Raw genomic sequence first — 25,071 nt, 5'->3', positions numbered from 1 at the left:
AGAAGGAAGGTGCTGCATGTGTTGAGTGTGAGATCTTGTTGGGGCATCCAAAAAGACACTCTAATGATAATAAGAAATGCGTAACTCAAATTTGTGAAAAATGATAGGGCTGAAAATTAATATATTTGAGAGAAATCTAAATAGAAGACGCAATTAGAGCTGTGAGGCTAGGTAAGATTAGAGCAGGGTTTCTCAACCATGGCACTCTTGAAGTTTGGGGCCAGATAACTCTTTGTTGTGGGGCTGTTCTGTGCATTGTAGGATGTGTGGCAGCACCCCTTCCCTCTACCCTCTAAATGTCAGTAGTACTCCCTCCCTGGTTGTGACAACCAAAAATATCTCCAGACATTGCCAAATGCACTCAAGGTGCAAAACCGTCCCTGGTTGAGGGCAACTGGGTTATAGAGACAGAGTAATGTTGTGAAGGATGAAAAGAAGACTGTAAAGGACAAAATTTGGTGAAATAGGTTTGTGGGGTAGTAGAAGGAAGAGAAAGGCAAACGGAAACAGAGAAGAGACAATCACTGAGACAATAAACATTATCCAAAGCATAGGGGAAGGGAAAGGACTTCAGTTTGTGAATGAAGCTTAATCTTGGTGAATAATTAGTATGTGCACACACAAAGCCAAGAGATGGACATAGCACCTGTATGTGTACATGCAAGCCACATGTATACATAGATCACAAGTATATATTGAGAGAAAAAAGAATACATTCCTAAACTTTATCTTTATCCACTTTTCCCATTTAATGACAGTCCAATTTTATCAAACTATTGCAAAGCTCACATTAGTTCTTTTTGTAAAGAGGTTTAAATCAGAATTGATAAACTTGGAAGTAACTACAAATGCCTGCTTCCTTCTCCCTTTCCAAGTCATTCACATGCTCCATATTGAGGATCCCAGTGTTCTCAAGCTCTCCCCGCACCCCAGTAATCTCAGGAAATAGTTAGACAAACTCTGTGTGCTCTCATGAGTGTGAAGACCAACTGTGTCTCCTCTTCTGTTGTTTACAAGAAGAAGAGAAGGTCCCCATCTGACTTATGCCAACGGAAAGAAATTCTAAATCTCTAAATTTTAAAATTCAGGAATTAGTAAGACTTGGGAGAGAGTTTCTTTTTACTGGAGGTGCCTTCCCCAAAAGTCCAGCAACTGATCACTTTGGTAATTCGGGCATGCCCAGAAGTCTAGAGCTATTGATTCTATTTAGGTGTCTATTACACCAACTGAAACAATATCTGTATCTAGTCAACCCATGGCCTTACATTTCTGAGGAAGAAGCACCCAAGTTTCCCTAGCAGGAAGGGATTTTAGAAAATGGAGAGTGTTGCTAAGCACATGCAGGAAATAGGCTTAGAGTGGAAGAGTCAGGGCAGAAGATCATTCCTGAGACAATCATCCTCAATGCCTTGCGAAACCAAGGGTAAAACATACCATATATAATGGGATTGAAAGTGGAATTGAAATAACCCAACCAGAGAAAGACATTGTACAAATCTTCGGGAGTTGTAAAATTAATGAAAGGGTCTGTGATTGTCAAGACAAAAAAGGGCAGCCAGCACAACACAAATACTCCCATGACTATGCTTAAAGTCTTGGTGGCCTTGCTTTCTTTTTTGGATGATATCTTCATTTTGTTTTCTGACACAATCTGTTCCACCATAGACCCCATGCCAATTTGCTTAGTGTGCTTCCTGGCTACTGTGTAAATATGTATGTAAATCCCTACCATTACCATCCCAGGGAGAAAAAAGGCTATAAAGGAGGCCAGAACCCCCCAGAGCTTGTCAAATATCAACACACACAAGCCTGTGCAATCAGTGGCTGCAACAAAGTCTTCTGCACCAATTATGTTTAATTCTGAGAATACCAGGCCAAAGGCAAAAATGATTGGAATAGACCAACTGATGAACAGAAAGACCCTTATGACAGGCATGGTAATTTTGGTGATATAATGTAAAGGGTCACAAACAGCATAGTAGCGGTCCACCGAGATGAAGCAGAGGTGGAAGATGGAAGTGGTACAGAGCATGATGTCACAGCAGCTGTGGACTTTGCAAAAGAGATCTCCAAAGTACCAGCAGGACTCAATGGACCTGATCATACTGAAGGGCATGACCACACAGCTCAGCAGGAAGTCAGTGGTGGCCATAGAAAGGATCAGGAAGTTGGTCGGAGAGTGGAGCTGCTTGAAGTGGGCGACGGAAATGATCACAACCAGGTTGCCCAGCATGGTCATCACTATGGCACCAGTCATGACAACATACATGGCACAGACACTCAGCCCAGACCTCACGTTTCTAGGGCATGAATTGTTAACCAGAGCAAAGCAAAATTGTACTTCTGGGGGGTTCCAAAGGTCCAGTGAATTCATTGTTTGTGTCTTGTGGGTACTGTGATTCTTTTACAAAAGTACTATGTTCCTTCCCTTCCCTGTGAAAGAAAGAGGAAGAAACAATAAAAATCATGGGCTGTGCAACTTTTCAGAGTGCCCAGCTAACTGCATTTTCAATCCCAGGTTGAGTTCCCTACTGACCCTGAGCACTGCTGATCTTTTCAAAATACAGATTCTAATTCTGGGGTGGGGGGCTGAGAGTCTGCAATTCTCATGGGCTCTTGGGAGATGCCAATTCTGTTAGTCTAAAAACCATCTTTGCTAGGAAGGGACTAAAGACAATTGAGTGCATGTTGTCACCCAGCATCTAAGTAACCCAGTTAAAACCATCTAAGTAATCCAAGTAAGTGCATGTTCTGATTGTACTAATATGTAACACTTACTTAGGATTCTGAATCAAGAATTTTCCGTGTTCCACTTTCATTCATCAATTTGCTGGATAAAAGTCCCTCAAGTGCTTGCTTCGGCAGCACATATACTAAAATTGGACCGATACAAAGAAGATTAGCATGGCTCCTGCACAAGGATGACACGCAAATTCGTGAAGTGTTCCATATTTTTTTAAAAAAAAAGTAAAAGTCCCTCAAGAATTACCAGGGCCTGGGAAACTATTATTTAATGTTCAGCTTTAACAGTAATTGTGATCTAAAGACTGTGCTTCTTCTAAGACTGTGCTTTTGTTTTTTAGTTTCTTTTGTGGATATTTGCAGATGCTTTGGATCCTGCCACTTAATACATACTCTTCAATTAAGGAAACGTTTTTCTCTTCAATGTGAACAATATAGTTTTTAGAATTTAGAGCAATATATGATAAACTAAAAATATGCTAAAGTCTACAATATTATAAAGGAATAATCTCAGGAAAGAGGAAATATCTCTAATAGATTCTGTAAATCTTGCAGATTGTCTCCTTTCATTTGGCAGCCACGTTCAGTCATGAACTCAAATTCAGGTTGAGGTTGTCTTATCCACAGACTTCAAGTGTCACATTGGTAACAAAGCTGACCTATAGGCCTGCTCGTTGTTTAAGCTGTCACTTCTTATAATTTATGTTGTTGTCCTTAAAATGTGTAAATAATGGAACTGACTCACCCAGAGTATGACATGGGTTTGATTTGTTTTTCCAGGGCCAGAACTGGATGTGTAACTCTGAGGACCAATGACTAGCATTAGTGGGATCTAAGGCCAGTTTGGACAATGGAATTTGGCCTGAGAAGAAATTCAAACTCACTTGTCCACTAGGAAAATGAGCCTACAAGCACGTCCTCACTAGATTTACTCAGAAAAGATATTAATGAGAATACATGTAACTTTGAAAATAATATTTACAGTATCTGCTACTACAGCTCAGCAATTTTTCTCAATATGCATTATTTGAAACCTTAATATTATGGTACACTTTATTTGCTTTGGATATCGTGATTTAATTTCTCACATTAGTATTTTTCTTAAGATACATTTTAATTGTACCAATCAAATATTACACAATTAAGATGGACTTGAGAAACCAAAACATAAAAAGTAAAACGTAAGAGGGACAAAGACTTAACTGCTTTGTAAACTGCAGACTATCAATGTTGGAACACACTGCACAAATTATTTGATTACTTACCACTTCAGTTCCTAAGCAATAAAATACTGAATATAAAGAAATTTAAAATACCTAATCACCTCCTTTAGTAAATTAACTTTACTAGCTTTTTATCTTCTTTACTTTTGTGAATTAAAATTTTTTTCTTTAATTCTTTTAAAAATTATCTTGAAAGATAGTTCACAATAACCACAAAATAACTTATACGTTTATCACTATACATCTGAAGACACAGCATTCCTAATACAAAACACTATACTCTTCAGTACTTCATGGTATAATTTCTCGAGTCTTAAGTTTTACTTTTGAAAACCTAATCCCTGAAAGGATTGATATAATTTAACTTCCTAGATGTGTAAAGAGAATTTTATTTATTTATTTTTATTTTTTTGGAACTCATAGTATGAAACAGCTACTAGAAATTAATTGTATTATCTCATGTTTCTGATGAATGATTATAAATATTAGAGAACTATTTAAACATTTAAGTATTAGATTAAGACAAAACAATAGAATAAGACACATATTTATTTCAAAAGTTATTATGTGGGTGATTTGTTAAGGTGATATTGGAGATAATAGTACTTTTAAGCCCTTATCTTAAACTCTTAGCCAAAAATTACAAAAACAAGTAGGCAAATGCATAGATGGTTGCTGGTCCACTGCTTTGTTAAAAAAGGAAATTGTCATGAAATTAAATGCACTTGAGGTTTTGTTTGTTATTTAAAAACTTAGCAGAAGAGAGATCCCTTTCCTTTGAAGATTCGCCTCCAAAAATGACACAAAAATTTTTTTAATAAAATTAAGTTAAAACCTCTGTGACATCTTGCTTTTGTCATGGGACATTGTTGTTTTGCCTTTTTTTTTTTTCTTTTTATCAATAACATTTCAACAAAGGACCAAATTAATGACAACACTGCAAACAATGACCTAATGAAAGCATAGAAAATTGTTAATTAAAATTGTTAATTATTTTTGCTAGGAGGTAAAAAGAAACATTTGCTGTCAATTCTGGAGAGGAGCAAAAATTGCATTATTTTTTAGCTCAAATTTAGTTCTTCAGGGAAAAAAAATTACAGAATAGGGAAACAGACATGAGGAGTCTGAAATAACAATTTTAAAAATGTAAAAGTTCTTCAGCATTTCAAGGAAAAAATGAAAAAAGAATTGTATAATAATTTTCCTCAAATATTAAAAGCTTCAAATTCTATAAATGTATATGTGTTTCCCTCCAGTAAGAAGGAAAATAGCTGACAAGCTCAATAATATGTTACAAATAAAGTAGAAAAAATTAGGAAAGAGCTGATTATACTTGCTTAATCATGCATGATTTTTCTCCTCTTACTGGATTTACACAGGTCAGACACTCCAAAAACAATGATTCCTCTAAAAGCAATGATTTTTATCTTGCTTTGATTTATCTCACTTATGCAATAATTTCGTAGGTAGGAGAGGTTCTTTGTGAATTAGATGTAAGAAAGATCTGCTGTGGGTCTTTCTATCATTGCCTCTTCAGAATTTCAGTGATTTTTTTTAAGTGATCCAGATTTATTTTTATGGATCAGGATTTTCAGTTTGGTTCTTTTCAATATGAAATAAATAAATGAATCAATCAATCAATCAATCTGATCTTTTTCCCTCTCTTAATAGATTCTCATTTAGCTTACCAGAATTTGTTTGGCTAATTTGGTAATTTGGAGCTAAAAATCATTGAAAGGTGACATCTGTTGTGCCAAGGTTTCTTACCATGAAAGCAAGCATTTGCTTCACCACTCTCTTCTCTGCTCTTCTCTGCTGATTCCCCTTACCCCCCAGAAAAGGAATTTAGGCCTGAGTGCTCATTGGAAGCTCATGGCAGGCTGTGCTGTCATCAGTATTTATATAAAAAATATTCTCCTGAGGTTTATTACCTGTGTCCTGCTTTTGACAAATGTGTTCTTTAGCAATTTCAGTGTGCTGTCAGCAAAAAGGTTACACCAAGTCATCGGAGAATTGGCTCTGGGAGAATGAATCCATTTTGTGCTATCGTCCCCATGACTTCCAAGGGACAATGTGGACTAGCCTCACACAAGGCCTAATTGGGGAAGAATGAAAAAAAAAAAAAAAAATGAAAGAGGGAGGTGGAAAGATGGGATGGAGGAGGAAAGGAGAAAATTAGTTAAATACAACAAATGCTCCCTCCACTTATTACCAAATACTAGATACTTTCAGACAGTGAGTTCTTTAATTCCTGTGAAAATTTGATTCATTTATATCTTTTGCTGGCACGCACAAGTCAGTGAAATACATTCACATTGTAGTGCTCTAAGTCTATGATTTCCCTAGTCCAAACAAGAAGCAGTAAGAACCATGTTTCAGAACAACCAAGTGAAAAGTGAAAACTTCCATCACCACGAGGGTATCTTCATGATCCCTAGGGGAAGGTATATCCATTAGGGCGCCATAGTTCCAAACACTAAGCTTCAAGTAGTTTACATTGATAGTTTTATCATCCATCAAGGCTACAAAATCATTATATTCAATCGCCCAATGTTTGGAGAGCATCAAAGCTTACATGTTTATAAAAATAGAATCAAATTATCTATATTTAAATTAACTGGTAAAAATTAGCTTTACAGACTCTGAGGATTTTCTTCATGAAATGAAAAGAGCCTTGGTGAATGGGAGAGGTTAAAAAATACTGTTATCTTTACATGCTCATCTGGGTTTCCAAAACTCTTTCCAAACTTCTTCCCAGATAGAGAACTAATAATTCTGTAGTATATTTTTTTATAAATTTTGACTGCAACAATCAGGGTTCAGTCAGGAAAAAGAAAAGGAAAATTATTTTAACAAAAAGAAGTTAACTCAGGAAATTGTTTTAAGAGATATTGGAGGACTTAAGATCTATTAATGGCTTTTGGAGTTTGCCCAGGCTCAGCTCCAGGCAAGAACTCAAATGCTTCAATGGTGTTAGGCTAAATGAAATTATTTAGCATGCAGATAATCCCTGCTTCTGAGCTTCTGACCTGACAAACTGACTTTTGGAATACCAGGACTTAATCATTACTAAACATAGGAACTTAATTTGCAAAAGGAAAAACAAGTGCATGCCTTTGACATTACGAAGACAGGTTCTCTCCTTGGCATTAACGTACCACTCCCAGTTGCAGTCCCCCAAGATGAGTAAATTATATAGAATAAAGTATAAATAAGAATAAAGTAAATAAAAGAAATAAGAATGAAGTAATATAGAACTAAATAAAGGTAAAAGAATCAAGTAAATATAGAACTAAGTTTTTTTTTTTTTAAAAAGAAAACACACCAGACCAACAGGTACTTATAAACCCAAACACTTGATGTTTTTAATAGGATTTTTCTTATACACTAAATAATAAATAGACTAAATTAAACAGCAAATTCAGAAAGTTTAGGTTAGGTATATTATTCTTTCATGATCAAAAGCCTAGCAAAATATACATTCATCTGTCCATATGTTTCATTTTCTTCTACAAGGACTCAGATTTCTAGAGAACAGTGTTTAATTCTCATTTAACACTGTGTTCTGTGCTCTGTCTCTCTGGGAATGCATCAGTAACCATGCACAGTATTCAGTCACAAAAAGTGGCATGCTGTAATCATTGAGATGCAGTAAAATAAATTTCAAAAGCAGCTAAATATTTACTGATATACTCGCATGAGTAAGTGTGTACTGACATGGATATTTATTGCGACATGATTTGTTATGGCGAAACTCAGAAATAGTAGGGATCTATTAAATTAATTATGATACTTCCAAATAATGGAACATTCTGCAGACTTTTTGAAATATCAGTTTTGAAAAATTATGTTCCCTGATATGGAAAGAATCTCTAAGACATACACTAGTGATTAAATTTACAAGAGTTATTTAAGTACTAGGGAAGGTTTTATGTATTCGTCTGACAATTAAATTATCAAAAAAGGAACTTGAAATTTTAATTTGATAAAGACAAATAAAATATTAAGGGAATTCAATTACCTAGGCTTTAATCACCCCTTAAAGATGTTGTTAAAAGTTACTAAGTATAGAATAACATATTCTGTTTATAAATGAAACAAATTTTATAAATTATGAGTTCAATAAAAGTTGTAAGTTAAATAAGATTTTCCAAAAAAGAGCTAGGTTTTTCAATATTATTTTATAAATGAAATATTAATTCTAAAAGCCAAAATTACCACAAATAATCTTTTTTATATACAAAAAAGGATACCAGAAATCTTGAACTGATGACCGATCTTCAAAATTAAAAGAAGTTTGCCAAGTCGAGGAGGAGGGTGAGTAGCTCCCAGGTAGGACAAATGAGAAGAATGACTTACCGGGGGGCCAATAATTCCTTCAAAGGAGGGTAGACCCCAGAGGAGTGACTAAATGTAAAAATACAAAGAAAGGCCAAGTTGGGCTTACCGACTTGAAATTTTTTGGGGAGAATTTTTAAATTTTATCTCAGAGCAATGAAAAGCTATATTTGCCATGCGTCTGGCAGGAAACAGATGGCACCATCAGCCTGGGTGATTGAGGAGAGCTTGATAAAAGAACAATTTACAAAGATGTGGGCAGTGTTTAAGGAAATCAGCAAGAAACAGAGTAGTACCTAGAGGCAGCAATAGCGAAGAGTCCACCTTGGCTGGACCCAGAGTGACAGAGGAAGAGCGTGGTCACAGGAGTCTCAGAGGATGGCTGTATGCAGAGGGACTCCACATGGCCTTTCCTGGAGGACACAGCCAGCCCCAGGGCAATCTGGCAGAGAGGTTGTGTAATGGAGCAGGACTCTCTAGGGCTTTCCTGGGACAGACCTCCCCCACCCCATGTCTTCTGCCTGCCTTTTGTCTGTAGAAAAACTTTAGCCTCCTAGGCTTCCCCACGTTCCAAAGAATAAACTTAATCACAGAAGTAAGAAAATGCAGAAACAAAGGACAACAGTCAAGCAAGACAAACAATAATACCAGTTTAACCATTAAACAAAGTCAAGGACCTTTAGTTCTTCCTCAAGGGCTATAGATAATAATCTGAGCCAAGTCCTTTGAGCTGTTTTGTGGATACTAAAACCACCACCAGGTGGAAAAATTTAACTGTATGCTGCCCAGAAGCACTCAGACCACAGGCAGGTCAGAACCAGAAGGCTGATGACGTTGCTTCCTGATTACCTCACCATCAACCAATCAGAAGAATGTCCATAGCTAATCATATACCCCACAACCCCTCTCCTTCACCTCTGTCTTCAGAAACCTTTCCTAAACGCCATCAGGGAATTAAGGCCTTTAGAGCATTAGCTGTCTGGACTCCTTGCTTGGTGCCCTGCAATAAATGCTGCACTTTCCTTCACCACTGTCTCGTGTCAGTCAGTAGGTTGGCTTTATTGAGTGAGGGCTAGAAGTCCCAAGTCTGGCTGGGTGACAGTTGCCCGGGTTAAATACCCTGATTTTATCCTCCTTCTGTCTGTGGATCTCCTGCAGGTGCTTCCCATTGATAAAATGTCATCTATCAGACACCTCAGGGTAAGAGAGCACCTTAATCCTAGTCCTAATTTGTGCTTCCTGCCCAGAGGGAGTGGGGAAGTCTAGGAAAAACCCAAGGGATCTAGCTTAGAGACCACGTAAGATTTTTAAGAGGAAAGTGTCAACTTTAGGCAACTGTGCAGAGTGGGTTGGAAAGCTCTGAAGCAGGAAGCCAGATCACTAGCTACCATGGGTGGGAGGGGAGGCATGTTAAGGATGAATTCCAACTAAATATTTATATCCCTTGCTGAGTGCTCAATATCTATCTCAGTGAATAGAGAAAATTTTCCTGTAGCCTTACAGCTATATGTTTCATGCAGCTAGCTGGTTAAGTCTATTCAAACAGATTATCCCATTTGTATTTAGATAGATGTATATCTTTAGTCTAATAACCACCTGCTAAAATCTCACATATTGAAGCTGGCCTTTCCTAAACTGCTCCCTCTCCACTTTGAATACCCTAATGGTGCTTCTGTGAGAGGCATCACACACACACACAGACATACACAGGACAAAGTCTCTCTCCTTTGACCAAATTTTAATCAGGCTCCTTTGGTCCCTCTGCTTGACTAGATCAGACTTGGACTTCACTCTTGGCCCTAGTAGAATCCAGACTGAGCTAGAATCGTGCTAAGTCAGTTTAGCAAAAATCCCCTACCCTTGGTATCTGACCAGCCTCAATATCTTATCACTCTAGCCTGTCCTCAGCAAGAATTCTGATGAGTCAGTCTAGCAAAAATCCTCCTTGACCCTGATATTTCCTCTTAGTAATTTTCCATCCACTACCTCCAACCCAGTTCCTTGGGTATAAATCCCCACTTGACCTTGTTGGAGTTGAGTGCAACCTTGTGACTGAGCAGGATGCTAGGGTGTCTTCCCAGGACAGACCCCCACTATGTCCTCCACCTGTCTTTTGTCTGTAGAATTTTAACCAAAGAATAAATTTAACCAGAGTACTGAGAAAATGCAGAAGCAAAGGAAAATAGTCTAATAAAACAAAATAATAATAGTTTTGCTGTTAAGCAAAGTCAAGGATCTTTGATTCCTCCTCAAGGGCTATGGATAATATTCTGAGCCATATCCTTTGAGCTGTTTTGCAGATACTGAAACCCCAGCCAGGTGGAAAAAGTTAACTACATGATGACTAGACTATAGCCATGACATAAACTGCAACATCTTACACAATTCCAAGAACTGGCCTCAAGGAAGTGGGAAAAAATCTGACCCAGGAGTTGAGGATTAACTGTACTTAAAACAATCAAGATGATGCTCATCATACTGCCACATGGCCAATTTCAAGATGATTGTCAAAGGTGACCGTGCTGTTCTACACGCAGCCTCCCACCCCTGATTGACAGTTGGGAGTTGGTTCTTTGGGACTTGAGTCCATCTTCTCCCCAAGTTTCCAGCCTCCTGAATAAAGCAACCTTTCCTTTCCAACCAACACTTGTGTCTTAAATATTGGCTTTTGAGTGGCAAGCAGCTGAACCTGAGTTTGGTAACAATCTCGCTCCCCCACTATAAAACCCATTGTAGTAGCTTCCTTTGAATAAAGTCTGCCTTACAGTCTTTAACAAGTGTCATGAATTATTTTTTCTCTTAACACACACGTATACACACACACACATCCACACCACCAAGTTTTTAGAATAAAGAAATAGTTCAGAAGTAGAGAAACAAATGAGAATTTTAAAGGCAGGAACTCAGAGGACGCCAAAATTGGCAAAGGAATCAATGGACATGAAGTGTCTGTCACTACTGAAGTGTGGCAAGTCAGTTTTAATGTCCTCATCTGTGAAGAGAGAGGCATGATTGGGTGACGTCCACGATCTTGTGAGACTCTCAGGAAGAAGGATCCTGGCTGTGCGTCTCACAATCTAATGTCTCTTCCCAGATGCAGCCTAAAATGTTCACTTCAAGACCAGCAGTCAGATTGAATTCGTGAACATTCTTTGGTAAATATGAAAATATCTCACTTACTATGCACATTTGCTTCTCTATGAACAAGTACAGGGAAAGAAAACTGTAAGAATGGTGAGGGAGGCAGTCCCTACTGAATCACATTATGCTTCAGGACACAAGTTAAGCCTGTATTAGTAAACTATATTATTAAATTATAGTTGGATTCAGGACTACTCAGGGAATGTGGAGAGCAGGGCTTAGAAGAGAGACAGAAAAAAGCCAAAATTAAATTTTCCTATTCAAAAATAGCCCCAAGGCTGAAGCTGGATTCAGGAACAGTCTACTTTCCTTCCATTCCCCCTCTTCTCCTTCCCATAACGTTATCCCAGGTATCAGGGGATGTGGACAAAATTGTCACATGTAGTCATGTGCTTTCCAACCTATTAAATAAATGAAAGTTTCTGTTTATCTCTTAGTGCTTTATAGAAAAACCACTGGACGGATTTTCACCAAATGTTAATAACCTGACTTAAATCATCGATGTGATATGGATGAAATTTATTTGGCTGGGCCCTAGGGCAACACTCAGAGAAAATTGTTAAACAAGTACAATGAGAGGCCTTATGATTGCTGGTTGATGGTGTAGACATATCAGGCAGGTTAAGAAAATAAGAGACAGAAGACACAGGAAGTCATTTCAAATATAAACCACAAAGTGAAAAGTCACAAGGATAAAAGCTGAAATTGCATGGGGTGATTTGTAATCAACTGCTTCTCCTATGAGCAGCTCTTCGCAGTGAGCTTCAAGGTGCCAGGGAACAACTGAATAATTTACACAACGATGGTTAATAATTCTCCCAAGTCACATGATAAGGTGGATGGCTAGTTGAGAGTAAAAATCAACCTTATGTCATACTTCCTCTATGGTACCTCAGGTCCCGGTGATCTTCCCTTTTCTGAATCCCTAAAGTGAAACCAGACAGGAAATAAAATCATTATCACTTTATTTTCTTTATTCTTTTATTGGTCTTTAATTGTCTCATGTGTGTAAATCAAGGCCAATCTATTCTGAACTACATGTTATGATTCTTTTGTACATTTCCCCACTTGTCAGAGGTGATTATTGATTACATACAGAGTTCACAATTAATAAATGATTGATTGGTTGGTTGGTTGGTTGGTTGATCAAAGATAATGAATGTAGCTCTTCTGCAGGTTACAGAACACTTACCTAGATTACCAAAATGTAATAGAATAATATTTTCAGTGACCTGGGGATGTAAGATATGTGTTTCATCAAACTAAAGTTTGGTGCAGTCATCATGGAAAACAGTATGGAAATTCCTTAAAAAACTGAAAATAGACTTACCCTATGATCTAGCAATCCCACTCCTGGGCATATATCCAGAGGGAACTCTAATTTGAAAAGATACATGTGCCCTCATGCTCACAGCAACACTATTTACAATAGCTAAATATGAAAGCAATCTAAATGTCCAGTGATAAATGATTAGATAAAGAAGGTGTGATACATATATATAGGTACATATATATATATGAATACTACTCAGATTTAAGCCTGGGAGTTAGATAAGAACATTTTCCATCAATGGAATACTACTCAGCCATGGAAAAGAATAAAACAGTGCAATTTGTGGTAACATGGAGGCATCTGAAGATTGTCATACTAAGTGAAGTGAGCCAGAAAGAGAAAGAAAAATATCATATGATATCACTTTTATGTGGAATCTAAAAAAAAAAGACACAAATGAACTTATTTATAAAACAGAAACAGACTCACAGACATAGAAAACAAACTATGGTTACCAAAGGGGAAAGAATGGGGAAGGAATAAATTAGAAGTCTGAGATACAAACTACTATATATAAAATAAACAACAAGGTCCACTGTATAGCACAGGGAACTACATTCAATACCTTGTAGTAGCCTATAATGAAAAAGACTATGAAAAGGAATATATATATATAATCTCTGAATCACTATGCTGCACACCAGAAATGAACACATTGTAAACCAATAATATTTCATTAAAATTAAAAATGTGCTTCAGTAAAAATAATGTCTCATTTTCAATACTCTATTCACTTTTGTAATGGCTTTTTTATTAATGTGCTTCAGGAAACAGATTCACACTTTCTGAATGGGAGCTAAATATTTTCCCTGACACTATGTATTTAAGAGCTTTCCGAAACCATGGATAAAAAAAGCCATGAATGAGGGGGTTGCAGGTAGAGTTGAAGTACCCAAGCCACACTAAAAGATCAAGTACTAATATGGGAGTGGAGTAGTCTAGATATGGGTCGATCAAAACAGCAAGAAAACAGGGCAACCAGCAAGCTAGAAACACCCCCATTACTATACCCAGGGTCTTAGCTGCCTTCCGGTCCTTTTTTTTAGACAAATTTTTTTTCACTTCCTCCTTTGTGTTTTCAGGCATGTTGCTGATAACTCTAGCATGTCGTTTGGAAATGACAAAGATTTTGCCATAAATACCAACCATAATGGAGCCAGGAGTAAAGAAACATGTAGTGAACAATATTGTCCCCCAAAATTTGTTGAAAGTAAGTGCACAGAAATTGAAGCAAGCAACGAGAATCTCATAGCTTCGCATACCAGAAACATTGGCCTTGGATAGAACTAAACTGAAAGAGAAAAGAGCAGGGGCGGACCAGCAAAATGCCAGCAGCCGCTTTATCATGGAGGGGGTCATTGTGGTCATGTAGTGTAGAGGGTAACACACAGCGTAAAATCGATCAACAGCAATGGAACAGAGGTGGAAAATGGAGGTCAGGCTTAGCATCATGTCAAAGCTTGTGTGGAATTTACAAAAGCCATCCCCAAAATACCAGCAGCTCTCTACCGATCGCACCATGCTGTATGGCATGATGACCAAACCAAGCAGGAAGTCAGTGGTTGCCAGGGAGAGGATCAGAAAATTTGTGGGAGAGTGAAGCTGTTTGAAATGTGATATGGAAATTATTATAACCAAGTTTCCAAAGACAGTGATAAACATGGCCCCGGTCATAATTGAGTACATTATCACTCGGACATGAAAATGGCGGCTGGTGGGAGGACAGGATTTATTTCCAAATTTGGGACAACTGGACAAGTTTCCAGGAATATAAGTTAGATCCATGGTGTTTTATCACTTTAAATTCCTCTCTAGGAAGATGAGTCGGTGTTTCTTCTCTTCTTAAAATGATTCCAGTAAATTTCAGCTTCTGAGAGTACAATAAAGTTAACATCACCTATTAGTAATTCAATCATAATGTATTTAAATATTTAAAATTATATCATTCTACTCCTGAGCTATAGCCTCCCCTCAGACTTGTGTTAATTTTCAATTAAACTTGATAAATATAGACAAAGTACAATTTCATGAGTAATTTCAAAATTTGAACTAGTATCAACTTATAAAAGTATAAATGACCATGTAATAAAATAGGAAAGCTAAGCAAAAGTTTGAAATTTATGAAAATTTATGATATTGGATCTTTTCTAGCTAATTCTCTAATATCTAATATAGACCATAATTTAATATTTAAAGGCTACAATAACAAAGTCCACTTGGAAACCACTTCAGGGATGACAATAAGCAAACTATATTCAAAGGTAGCATTGAAAACTAAGATAAACAGAAGAAAAAGTTTTTTCTATAAATCTACTTTATAACTATCTATAGTAGTTTATACATTAATGACATCAAAAATAGTTTCTGGCATGTACACAACTGATTTATTCCAAATAATGGAATCATAGTTCATAAGTAAGCTTTGCAAAACCACAAGGTAGTTGGCAAAGGGCAGAGATAGTATCTTGAAAACACTGTATTCTTAAAAGCAGCTGGGAGCAGGAAAAACATGTTAATTGACAGGAAATTCACCCACAGAACAGGCAGAGCAAACTCCATGCGGGAGGGCAGGGTCAGAAAGGAGAGTGAACATTAAAACCATGCCAAAAGCACCTTTATTTTAATTAGCTATAAACTATAGCATTACTTGAAAATAAACCAAAGAGAAAAATCTTTACTAAAACTATCAGAGAAGTAGGAGGCTCAGGAGGAACTGATTTAATAAATCTTTTATCAAGACCACACATCCTCCACCCCCCCCCCTTTTTTTTTTTTTTTTTTTTTGGTAGTTACAAGGGAAAGGCTCTAGGAAAATGTGTCTTGGCTAGAACATCAGAGCAAGGAATTGCCCGTGATAAATGTGTCTTTTCAGCATCTGTTGTCATGGAAACTCTGGTTGTAATCTTTCCTCCCTTCAGTCTACAATACTCCAGCCACCTTTGTCCACAGAAGTCTCTATGTTACCCTGCAAATGCCTATTCTGTGGCTTGACCAATCCCCTTTCCTTCACCTGCCTGCCAGTCCCTTAGTCTCTGACAACGTAAATACTCAGCTCAAATAAACGAGTCAAAAATGCTGTGCTCCCGATTGAAGTTAATTATAGCCTATTGAGGTGGCCAAAGATCTTAGAGATAGGCTGATCCACTTCCTCATTTTACAGCTGACTTTTATTTCAAACACCTTTTTTCCCTCCTTCCAGCACAACACTTTTTTAAAATACCTTTTCTTAATTTACAGCTAAATTTCTTGAGAAATTTACATTTAATGAGATAAAATGCCGTTAACCATCCAACCCTGGCAACACAATGCAGAGCTGTGTACATGACAGGTAAGCAGTAACAGCTTGTTGAATTAAGTGGAAAAAAATTAATTCCAACACATTATGAAACTTACTTAATAGGCATCTTGTCTCATGATACTAGAGACATTTGGTTTGGGAAAGATTAAAATATTAAGAAAACAGTTAAGTCCTGTTTAGAAAGTAGCTAATAAAATCTCTTCTAAAATCCACAGCATTCCAAATGAAACCTAGTCAACAATAACAATTTTGGGTGTTTCAAAGTTTCCAAATTACTTGGAAGGCACATTGCCACTACATCCTCCCAACTCTTCCATGTATATAAAATAACAAAGGTCTTGAGGGAGCCATTGATACTAAATGCTGTTACCAACATAATCCAGGTCTTTGGGGTCCTGGTGTCGTAAACTTCCCACCAACTCTTACCATCTAATAATGGGAAATAATAATAATAATAACAATAGCAACAATTCCTTTCTGATCTATTTAGGCAATAAGAAAGTCTATGGCTTCATGTGTTCATAGTTTCTCCCGTACAGTCCTTACTAATTAAAGTATGGTCCATAGACCAGCAACATTATCCTCTCCTGGGAACATTTTTGGAAATGAAAAACCTCAGAACCATCCCCAAATGCACGTCTTAGCAAGATACTTATGTTATTTGCATGACTATTGAATTCCAGGAGAACAATTCTAGGCAATAGAGAAAATGCATTTTAGTTTGGACACTTTGTATCTGCAATGAGTGAATAATATTGAGGAGCCATGAGCAACAGAATATCTTAAGTAAATACTGCTTGCAAGAGAAAAAAATCAAAAATGAAATATGTAGTTTCTGGCAGTAAATTAAGTAGTATATAACAAGAGTTTTTATTTAGATATACTATCAAAGAGGAGAGTACATTTTAGCATTATTGAAATACATAAGTAACTTACATTTACTAAACCATGTCTTGCATAGTTCTAGACTTTGCAAGCACATTTTTTAAATGCCAATACATAAAGATTTACAAACCTTGCCAACAAATTTTGATGGGAAATTTTCCTCTTAAATATCGCAGTGATTATTTTTCAGTTAGGAAAAAAAACCCCTATCTTCTCTATTGCATCCTATTTGTAATGATTTCCAGTTCATTATAAAATTTAGTTATTACTGTTCAAATATTTTGAAAAGAATAAATCAAAAAAAATTTTTAAAGATAGTACATTTCCAATTCTTTTTATTGACTCAATACCTTCCCTCTCTTGAAGTGTTAGCTGTGAATCATTGAATCTCTTCTGGTGGCTTTGCAGTTATGAGGTCAGAATTCTAGAAAGTGTGGTGTCAAAGATTGAAATATCTGACTCATATAAGTTTGCCTCTGCTCTCAGGAGAGCTGGATGGAGAACTCAGATCCAGGAACTCCAAGAGAAACTAACTGCACAGCCCCAGTGGAACTGCCCTTTTAACTCTCTTCCCTGGGGGGATATTGAAATATTCTGACTATTTTTAATGTCTCAGGTAGTTTTCAGCTCCTTTTTTTTCCCCCAAAAGAAAGATAACAATTTCATATCAATCTCATGGTAATTTTGGGCTTCATTCAAGTAAGATAAGGTACTGAAACTTCTGCATATTAAAAATACAGACATGTGTGGCTAAATTAAATGTTGGCTGATATCCAAAGGAGGAATGATTGTCTGAATCATAAAAGATTTCTGATGAAATGAGAAGATATTGGGATGGGAGAAAAGTATTTATTTTTGCTTCAATGATTTGTACCAGTTTGACAAAATCGTTAGTGGAAAAAAAAGAAGAAAAGCCCATGAAAGTGTCACAAATCTTGAAAAAACAATACTAGTGTGGTCAACAAAGAACACAGAATAAGAAGTCCAGAAAGCTGAGCTCTAATCCTGCTTCTATAATACATTTATAATCCAGGGAAAATCACTTAATCTCTCTGGGCTCAGTTTTCTCATCTGGAACTGCCTGTGTAAGTCTGAGCATAAAGGGAGGCATTACTAACTCTGGAAAATGAAGGCGGAATGAATGGTGGAAGGCAGACAGGAGATAGAAGGCTGGATCACTCTCTTTCCCTAGGAAGCAAGTCAGGATGACCACATTCTGAAACTGAAAGTACCATGAAAAGTACAGGGGAAATTACATTTCAGGGAAAGAGGAATAACTGAGCAGAATTTTTAGTTATTCAAATAGTGTTTTAATGTATGAATAGGATAAAGTACATAGTAAGAAAAGAGAAGAAATATCTCAAGAAATGTTTGGCCCACGTAGGGCTGCCAAATTTTTATTTCATCTGTAAGCACCAGCATAAACAATAACCACCATCACAAACATCATCATTCTGTAAAGAGAACACCATTTCAAAGCAGCTGCACTTTTCCACCTCTACCCTATAGGCTACAGAGTGGGACCAACCTATCAGCAGGCCAGTGAGGATAGGAGAGCCAAAGAAGGTCCGGACAACACGGGCCAACCCATCTTTGGGTAGCCAGGCAAGACTAACACTTAAGGTGACTGCTGAGTGGTCACTGTTTAATTGTGATCTGTGCAGTGAACTAAGATTGTGGGAGAATTAAGCAAACTTTTCCACAAAAAGGAAAAAAATTGTTAATTTGTTCATTGATGTAATATAATGGAGAAGTGAAACAAAAAACATTTCAGTGAGACATAGTACACTTACAAAAACACACCCACAAACATATACATATACAACTAAAATTAAATCATCATTGGGCAGTATTTATCCTCAATGTGATTATCTATTTTCATCTATTCTAGTTTGCTTTTCATTAACAATGTTATTTGCAGCCAGTGGTAAACTAGAACACCTAATGTTCACTTGCAAGAATAGGTTAACTTTTGAGGAATTTTGAAAGCCAGTTGCTATTACATTCTTAGCTTTAAATCAGCTAAATGAAAATATATATATATATATGTATGCACACACACACACACATATATATATATATGTAGAGAGAAAGAGAGAGAATGGAAATCATCAAATTCTACAATCAGGGGTTTTTTCTTTTTTCTTTTCAGAACCAGGTGTTATACTTTTACTAGGCACACCACTGGTTGATGACCTCTAAGTTAATTTCCCAAGTTGTTAATGGATGTTAACTTACAGTTAAAAAGTCACTGAATAACAAATATAAAGTTTTCTGTACCCAGAGGCGCACCCATAAATATTAGTTTTCTTCTTTTTTGCTCCTCCCACTACTCTATTATTCAAAAGTATATGTATACATAATCAAGCAAAAAGGAGTGATAGAGTCAAAAAACACAACTTTTTGGGTATGTATTTTACATTTATTAAAACTCAGAACACCACTTAGCAATACAAAGTGTGAATGAGCCTGAGAAAGAAGGGAGGGCACTGACCGGAATTCTCCTGCAAGTAAAATAGAAAACTGCCAACTGTGATGATTCGAGTGATACATGAGCCATAATGTAAGTGCAGTCTGGTTAGTTTCCATTCCCTCTTTCATTTAAAAAATGTTTAATCTCACAACAGTAAAATCTAGTAAAGCCTTAACTCTCAATTACCAAATGACAGATTCCTGACAGCACATACCTTCTTGAAATTGTTACTGCTGTATTTCTTTACCTGTAATTTTTAGTGGTCGATGTTTCAAAATACATCTGATCAGACTCTGAGAGAGAAAAAGTAAATGGAAATATCGCACAAAGCGTGTATGGAGGTGATGGGGGAGTGGGCGCAACCCTCATGTTCAGCTTGTGTTTGGATCTCTTCCAAATAGTATAAAAGGTTTTGTGTGTCCTCTACATCCTGTCCCTGGCTTTTCCCCACCTTCTCTTTACCTTTCTAACTTTCTTCCTTCTTCTCTATCTAGAAGTAGTGGGCATAAGAATTATTCTGAAAAGGAAGGAATGTTTGGTTCAAAGCAGATTCCTTATACATACATATATTCCTTTTCACATTCTCTTTCATTATAAGTTATTGTAAGAACATATATAAGTATATGTATGACTGAAACATCATGCTGTATGCCAGAAATTGGCACAATATTGTAAACTGACTATATTTCAATAAAAAAAGAAAGTTTCCTTTTTCCTTCAGGTCTTAGAAACTAAAAATTTTCCATGGTAGTCAAAATCACACCTGCGCGCACATGCACACACACACACGTTAAGCAACGTCCTTCTTCTAATTTCCAGTCCTTTTGCTTCTATTCACTCAAACAGAATAAGTCTACTCAGTTTCTTTTTGAGTAAACAAATTTGTATTATGGAAATGTGAGCTGAAAATTTTCCCTAGCAAAATGGACGTAAGCGCTCTGCGAAACCAGGGATAGAAGAAACCATATATTAAGGGATTACATGTGGAGTTAAAATAGCCAAGCCATGTCAAAGCATCAAACCACACGACAGGAGTAGAGAAGTCCAAAAAGGGATCCAATAAAATGGTGAAAAAACAGGGAAACCAACATAATAAAAAAACACCCATCACTATTCCTAAAGTTTTGGCCGCTTTCTTGTCTTTCCTCATTTGATTATTTCGATTCTCTGGCAAGTTATTGATGGCACGAGCATGTTTTCTGGATACTGCAAAAATTTTGCCATAAATCCCGACCATCACAGACCCAGGAGTGAAGAAACCTGCCATAAACAAGGTGGTCCCCCAGAGCTTGTTGAACATGACGGGGCAGGAACTGGAGCAAGCAACCAAGGTAGCGTAGCCTTCTATACCATCAGCGTAGGCCTCCGAGAAGACCACCCCGAATGCAAATACGCCGGGGACCGACCAGCAGAGAAGTAGCAACTGTTTAATGACTGGAATCGTCATGGTGGTGGAATACCACAAAGGGTAACAGATAGCATAAAATCTATCAACGGCCACTGAACAGAGATGGAAAATTGACGTTATGCTAAGCATCAGGTCGAAACTGTAATGGATCTTGCAAAATATAAGCCCGAAATACCAGCAGTTCTCCACCGATCTGATCATACTGTACGGCATGATGGTGAATCCCAGGAGGAAATCAGTGACCGCCATGGAGAGGACGAGGAAGTTGGTTGGTGTGTGAAGCTGCCTGAAGTAAGAAATGGAAATGACCATGGCCAGATTGCCAAACACTGTGAGGAATATGGCTCCGGTCATGAATGAATACATGGCAGCTCGGGCAGCCAGCGACCTTTCACTTTCTGGGCAAGATCCATTTCCGTATTCAGAACAATTCAATATTTTCTTCAGAAAAAATAGAAACACGTGGAATTTTGTCAGTTAATTGCCAAAATATTCTGTTTCATATATACTTTCATCAAAAAAACTCAAGAAAGAGAAGACATAAGGAAGATAATTTATGCTGAAATATTACTTAGGAGCTTTCTTATTTATCTTAACCTGTATTTGCAACGTCACAGACTTCTAACTTAATGAGTTTAAGTAATTATTTTTTACTTTATTCTTGCCTTGATTCAAATCGCACCACCATCATTTATTAAGGACTTAATGTACCCCAGGGCCTGAAACTAGAAGGAGGAAGTGGGAGAGGTTAGGGGCAGGGAGAAGAGGGGGAAGGAAGGAAAAAGGAGGAAGAAGAAAAAGAAGAGACAAATTTATTATCAAATGTATATAATTGATTCTCTCTATGTACACAGGAAGAATAGATACCTATTGGACAATACATTCTTCAATGAGTATGGAACGCATAATCAGATTTTGCTGATTGGGGTCTATGGCCTTGTGGGACCAGGAGGTTATTATTTGAAAACAGTTTCATTCATGTGCTCTATTATTTTCACTGTGCTTCAATTATTTTTTCATGCCGAGGTTATTTGAAAGAGGATTAAACTTTCGAATCAATTCTGCTTAAGCAACACCATCCTCCGGGGTGTATTTGGCATGTTTCTTGGATGGGGCAGCTGTCCTCAGTTTAAACCTTTCAGTGGTCATATCTTTCAGATGGCTTATCTGTGGAAAGCTAAATGCAAAAACCAGTATGTCAAAGCTGTATTCTTCAAATGTCATTTTTTTTTCTATTTTTTTAAACCTCTTAATGTAAGCACATAGAGATACAAAAATTGCAACAGAATGAAAGAGGATGTCTGGCCGTGTCTCCATTGCTGTTGTTTCCACAAGAAGTTCAAGCACAGAAATTAAGATTTGGAACATGGTGAATTTCTTGCCCATTCAGCTTATGTCTGAACTGTCTTCTACTAAATTGTTAAAATAAAAGTGATTTCTACCTTCTTGGAGAAAGCTATTAAACTGCAAGAGCAGAACACACTGATAAAAGTTTTCTGGGGAGGGAGTGTATAGCTCAAGTGGTAGAGCACATGCTTAGCGTCCTTGAGGTCCTGGGTTCAATCCCCAGTACTTCCTCTAAAAATAAATAAATAAGTAAATCTAATTATCTTCTCCCAACCAAAAAAGAGAAGGATTTTCTGATTTTCCTGATACGTATGATCTCATTTCTTTTTACTTTGTCATTAAGTTTGTTTGGCTTCCCTATTAAATATTCCACTGCTTTAGCACCCAGTTTTTAAGGCTTTTAAGAGACTTTACCCAAGCAATTGATTCCCTTCAGTTGTTCAATTTCTACCAAAAATTAAATGTTAATTAATTTTTTGTTTGTTTTTTAGGGGGAGGTAATTAGGTTTACTTACTTATTTTTAGAGGAAGTACTGGGGATTGAACCCAGGACCTTGTGTATGCTAAGCATGCACTCTACCACTGAGCTATACCCTCCCCCTTTAATGAATTTTAACATGTGAAATAATACATGTGAACAGCCGTAGCACAATGCCTGATGTATAAAGAGCGCTATCAGAGATGGCTTTCCCCTTGTCTGTCCGTCCTTCCTTCCTTTCTTCCTCCCTCCTTTTTCCTTCCTTCTTTCTTTCCTGATTAGGATGAACACCACATTCAACATTCAAGAATACATTTGACCAGAAAAGCTTTCTCTTAAGAAAGTAAAGGAATGAGATCGTACATAACAATGCAGGTAGTTTTCTGAAACCTCTGTTTCACAAAGGTAAGCATTTGTGGCAAATGATACACTAAGCTGCTTATGAAGAAATCACCCCTTCCATGATTTTAAATCTTCTTCCCAGGAAACACGCTGCACTGCCAAAAGGAAGCACATTATCCTGTTCACATATTTTAAAAGCTCTGCCTTTTATTGCAAATTCCTACTAAGTCCTGCACCTACGATCTTCCGCATTCCTACGTCTCTCTCTGCACAGAACCAAAACGCCAAAAAGAACCAATCCACCTGCAGTGCTACTGAGTTATTAGGGTGACAGTTTGCTTCTTAAGAAAACCTCAAGGAAGAGAAAGCAGAGATCTCTGCCCCTTAACCCCTGTCCACATACCTGTTGCACTGCAGAAGATGACATGGTTACATAAACTCCTTGCTGGAGGAACTTTATTTCTTTGGTTCTTTTCTAACTAGTGGGAATGCTTTTATGGAACTAGAAGACCTGAGCTATGTGCATTGCGCTGTTCCATAACTTAACAATTACCCTCAAGGGAATCAGGTCTGAAAAATTAAAAAAAAAAAAAAGAAGAAGAAGAAGAAGAAGAAGAAGAAGAAGCAAAAACAAAAGCCTCTTTAAAGTTTAGCAGTTAAATGAGCCTAAAACACTCCTCCATCCTCTCAGGAATCTCTGCATTCCTAAGTTTTCATCACCTCCAGCACTGAAGTCTCTAAGTCCACTAATATAAAACTACTGTAAAAGCAAATCTAAACCACTGAGTTTCAGGTGGCCCTGAGTCACCTGATCCAGTTACACATGGATGAGATCAGTGGGCCAAGAAGGAAAATGTTTTTGTGCCCTCTTTCTCTTTAAGAAAATCTGACTGTCACAGTCCACACATTGTCTCCCATTCCAGTCACTGAGAAGAGGTCTTACGACCTATTGTTTTTGTCTTTTCTCTTTTATTTAAATGTGACTAAAAGAATAAACCTCATCAAACCTCTTAGATCTGGAGGAATGGGGCATAATTGCTGTCTCTTTAAGGAACTCACGTAATGATACCAAAATCTCAGCTGCTACTGGCTTAAATCTACTCACATGTTGACGGAGCTACTTTTTTGTTTGCATTCTTTTTAGAAAATGTCTATGAAAGTGTGTTTAAAGAAAACTTTACAAGTATTACCACAACTACTTGCCAGGAAGGTAGAACTTTATTTCAATAGCAGAAGGCATTACTACTCCAAGGTTACCAGCAACTTCTCTGCCTTGTGGGGCAGACAGTAAGTCATCTTGGATAAATCTTCTTGGTTCTGTAAGGAATTACTTAAGCATTCTTTAATTTAACTTAATTATATAGATGAGAGACAAGTAGCAGGGAAAGATTGGAACTTAAACTGTTATTTTTAACCAGCTGAAGAGTCTTCACGGAGCAAAAAGAATGAGTCTGGTCCTTTTCCCTTCTAAGGTTCACTGTGATTACAATATATCTAATAACCTGAGAAAAAAGTTTTTTAAAAACTAGGGGGAGGGTATAGCTCAAGTGGTAGAGTGTATGCTTAGCATGCATGAGGTCCTGGGTTCAATCCCCAGTATCTCCAATGAAAAGCCAAATAAATAAATAAACCTAATTACCTCCCCCCTGCAAAAGGAAAAAAAATACAATATATCTAATAACCTGAAATACACCATCTTAATATATACCTGCTTAATATACCAGTTTAATATGCAAGCTGGCAAGAAAGGACACAAGGGCTTTCCTGAGCAGGACTGACCACGAGGGAGGGCAGATGGAACACTGATGGGTTATAAAGTCAAAACCAAAGCCTAGAGACAATGTATGGGTGAGCCTTGAAAACTCTTCAGAACCAGCCTATTTAATTCCAAGGGGAAGATTCAATGGTAAGGGCTCTTCGGTGACTGTAAGTGTAACAAGCGCCAGCACATTCTTCTTTCTAAGCCCTCGGAGATGGTAACCTCCCCTGATAGCCCCATATCTCTATCTCTACCTCATTGCAGATGGAATGGTATCGCTGGACTGGGTGGTCGTCTATTTTCA

General features: G+C 37.2%; 3 protein-coding genes and 1 non-coding gene across 8 annotated transcripts; 1 reads left to right on the top strand and 3 right to left on the bottom strand.

Annotated features, from left to right (window-relative positions):
- Positions 1-1,194: 1,194 nt before the first annotated feature.
- Positions 1,195-8,912, bottom strand: LOC105077433 (trace amine-associated receptor 4-like). 5 transcript variants are annotated; one of them, XM_074368346.1, is made up of 4 exons: positions 8,600-8,912; positions 5,897-6,060; positions 2,779-2,873; positions 1,195-2,433 (listed from the first exon to the last, which is right to left on the bottom strand). In XM_074368346.1, exon 4 carries the CDS (start codon positions 2,372-2,374, stop codon positions 1,331-1,333), a length of 1,044 nt encoding a protein of 347 aa, XP_074224447.1. In that variant the 5' UTR covers positions 2,375-2,433; positions 2,779-2,873; positions 5,897-6,060; positions 8,600-8,912; the 3' UTR covers positions 1,195-1,330. The 5 variants fall into 5 exon arrangements, 4 of the variants coding, with proteins under 4 accessions (XP_074224447.1, XP_074224446.1, XP_074224445.1 ...); XM_074368345.1 differs by lacking the exon at positions 2,779-2,873 and adding an exon at positions 8,219-8,372 and having other exon boundaries at positions 8,600-8,911; XM_074368344.1 differs by lacking the exon at positions 2,779-2,873 and adding an exon at positions 8,325-8,372 and having other exon boundaries at positions 8,600-8,910.
- LOC123619851 (U6 spliceosomal RNA) lies at positions 2,850-2,956 on the top strand. Its single transcript, XR_006728591.1, has one exon. It is a non-coding gene; the product is annotated as a U6 spliceosomal RNA (small nuclear RNA).
- Positions 8,913-13,530: 4,618 nt separating the features above from the next.
- On the bottom strand, positions 13,531-14,644 carry LOC141578470 (trace amine-associated receptor 3). The gene has a single exon (XM_074368928.1). The coding sequence runs from the start codon at positions 14,560-14,562 to the stop codon at positions 13,531-13,533; it is 1,032 nt and encodes a 343-aa protein (XP_074225029.1). The 5' UTR covers positions 14,563-14,644.
- A 4,495-nt stretch (positions 14,645-19,139) lies between these two features.
- On the bottom strand, positions 19,140-23,718 carry TAAR2 (trace amine associated receptor 2). Its single transcript, XM_010965572.3, has 2 exons — positions 23,412-23,718; positions 19,140-21,282 (listed from the first exon to the last, which is right to left on the bottom strand). The coding sequence occupies exons 1-2, from the start codon at positions 23,433-23,435 to the stop codon at positions 20,287-20,289; spliced, it is 1,020 nt and encodes a 339-aa protein (XP_010963874.2). The 5' UTR covers positions 23,436-23,718; the 3' UTR covers positions 19,140-20,286.
- Positions 23,719-25,071: the final 1,353 nt, after the last annotated feature.

The sequence above is a fragment of the Camelus bactrianus genome, chromosome 8 (genome assembly GCF_048773025.1).
Source record: "Camelus bactrianus isolate YW-2024 breed Bactrian camel chromosome 8, ASM4877302v1, whole genome shotgun sequence".
NCBI lineage: Eukaryota > Metazoa > Chordata > Mammalia > Artiodactyla > Camelidae > Camelus > Camelus bactrianus.
Note: the sequence above shows the minus strand (reverse complement) of the source record. Positions and strands in the feature narration are given on the sequence as shown.

What these genes read in the sequence shown, in the direction of transcription:
- LOC105077433 (XM_074368346.1), bottom strand. Translation starts at nt 2,374, where the DNA reads ATGAATTCACTGGACCTTTGGAACCCCCCAGAAGTACAATTTTGCTTT.
- TAAR2 (XM_010965572.3), bottom strand. Translation starts at nt 23,435, where the DNA reads ATGTCATCTTCTGCAGTGCAACAG. An exon ending in CATCTTCTGCAGTGCAACAG is followed by an intron (nt 21,283 to 23,411) that starts GTATGTGGACAG and finishes TTTTTTCTGAAG; the next exon opens with AAAATATTGAATTGTTCTGA.
- LOC141578470 (XM_074368928.1), bottom strand. Translation starts at nt 14,562, where the DNA reads ATGGATCTAACTTATATTCCTGGAAACTTGTCCAGTTGTCCCAAATTT.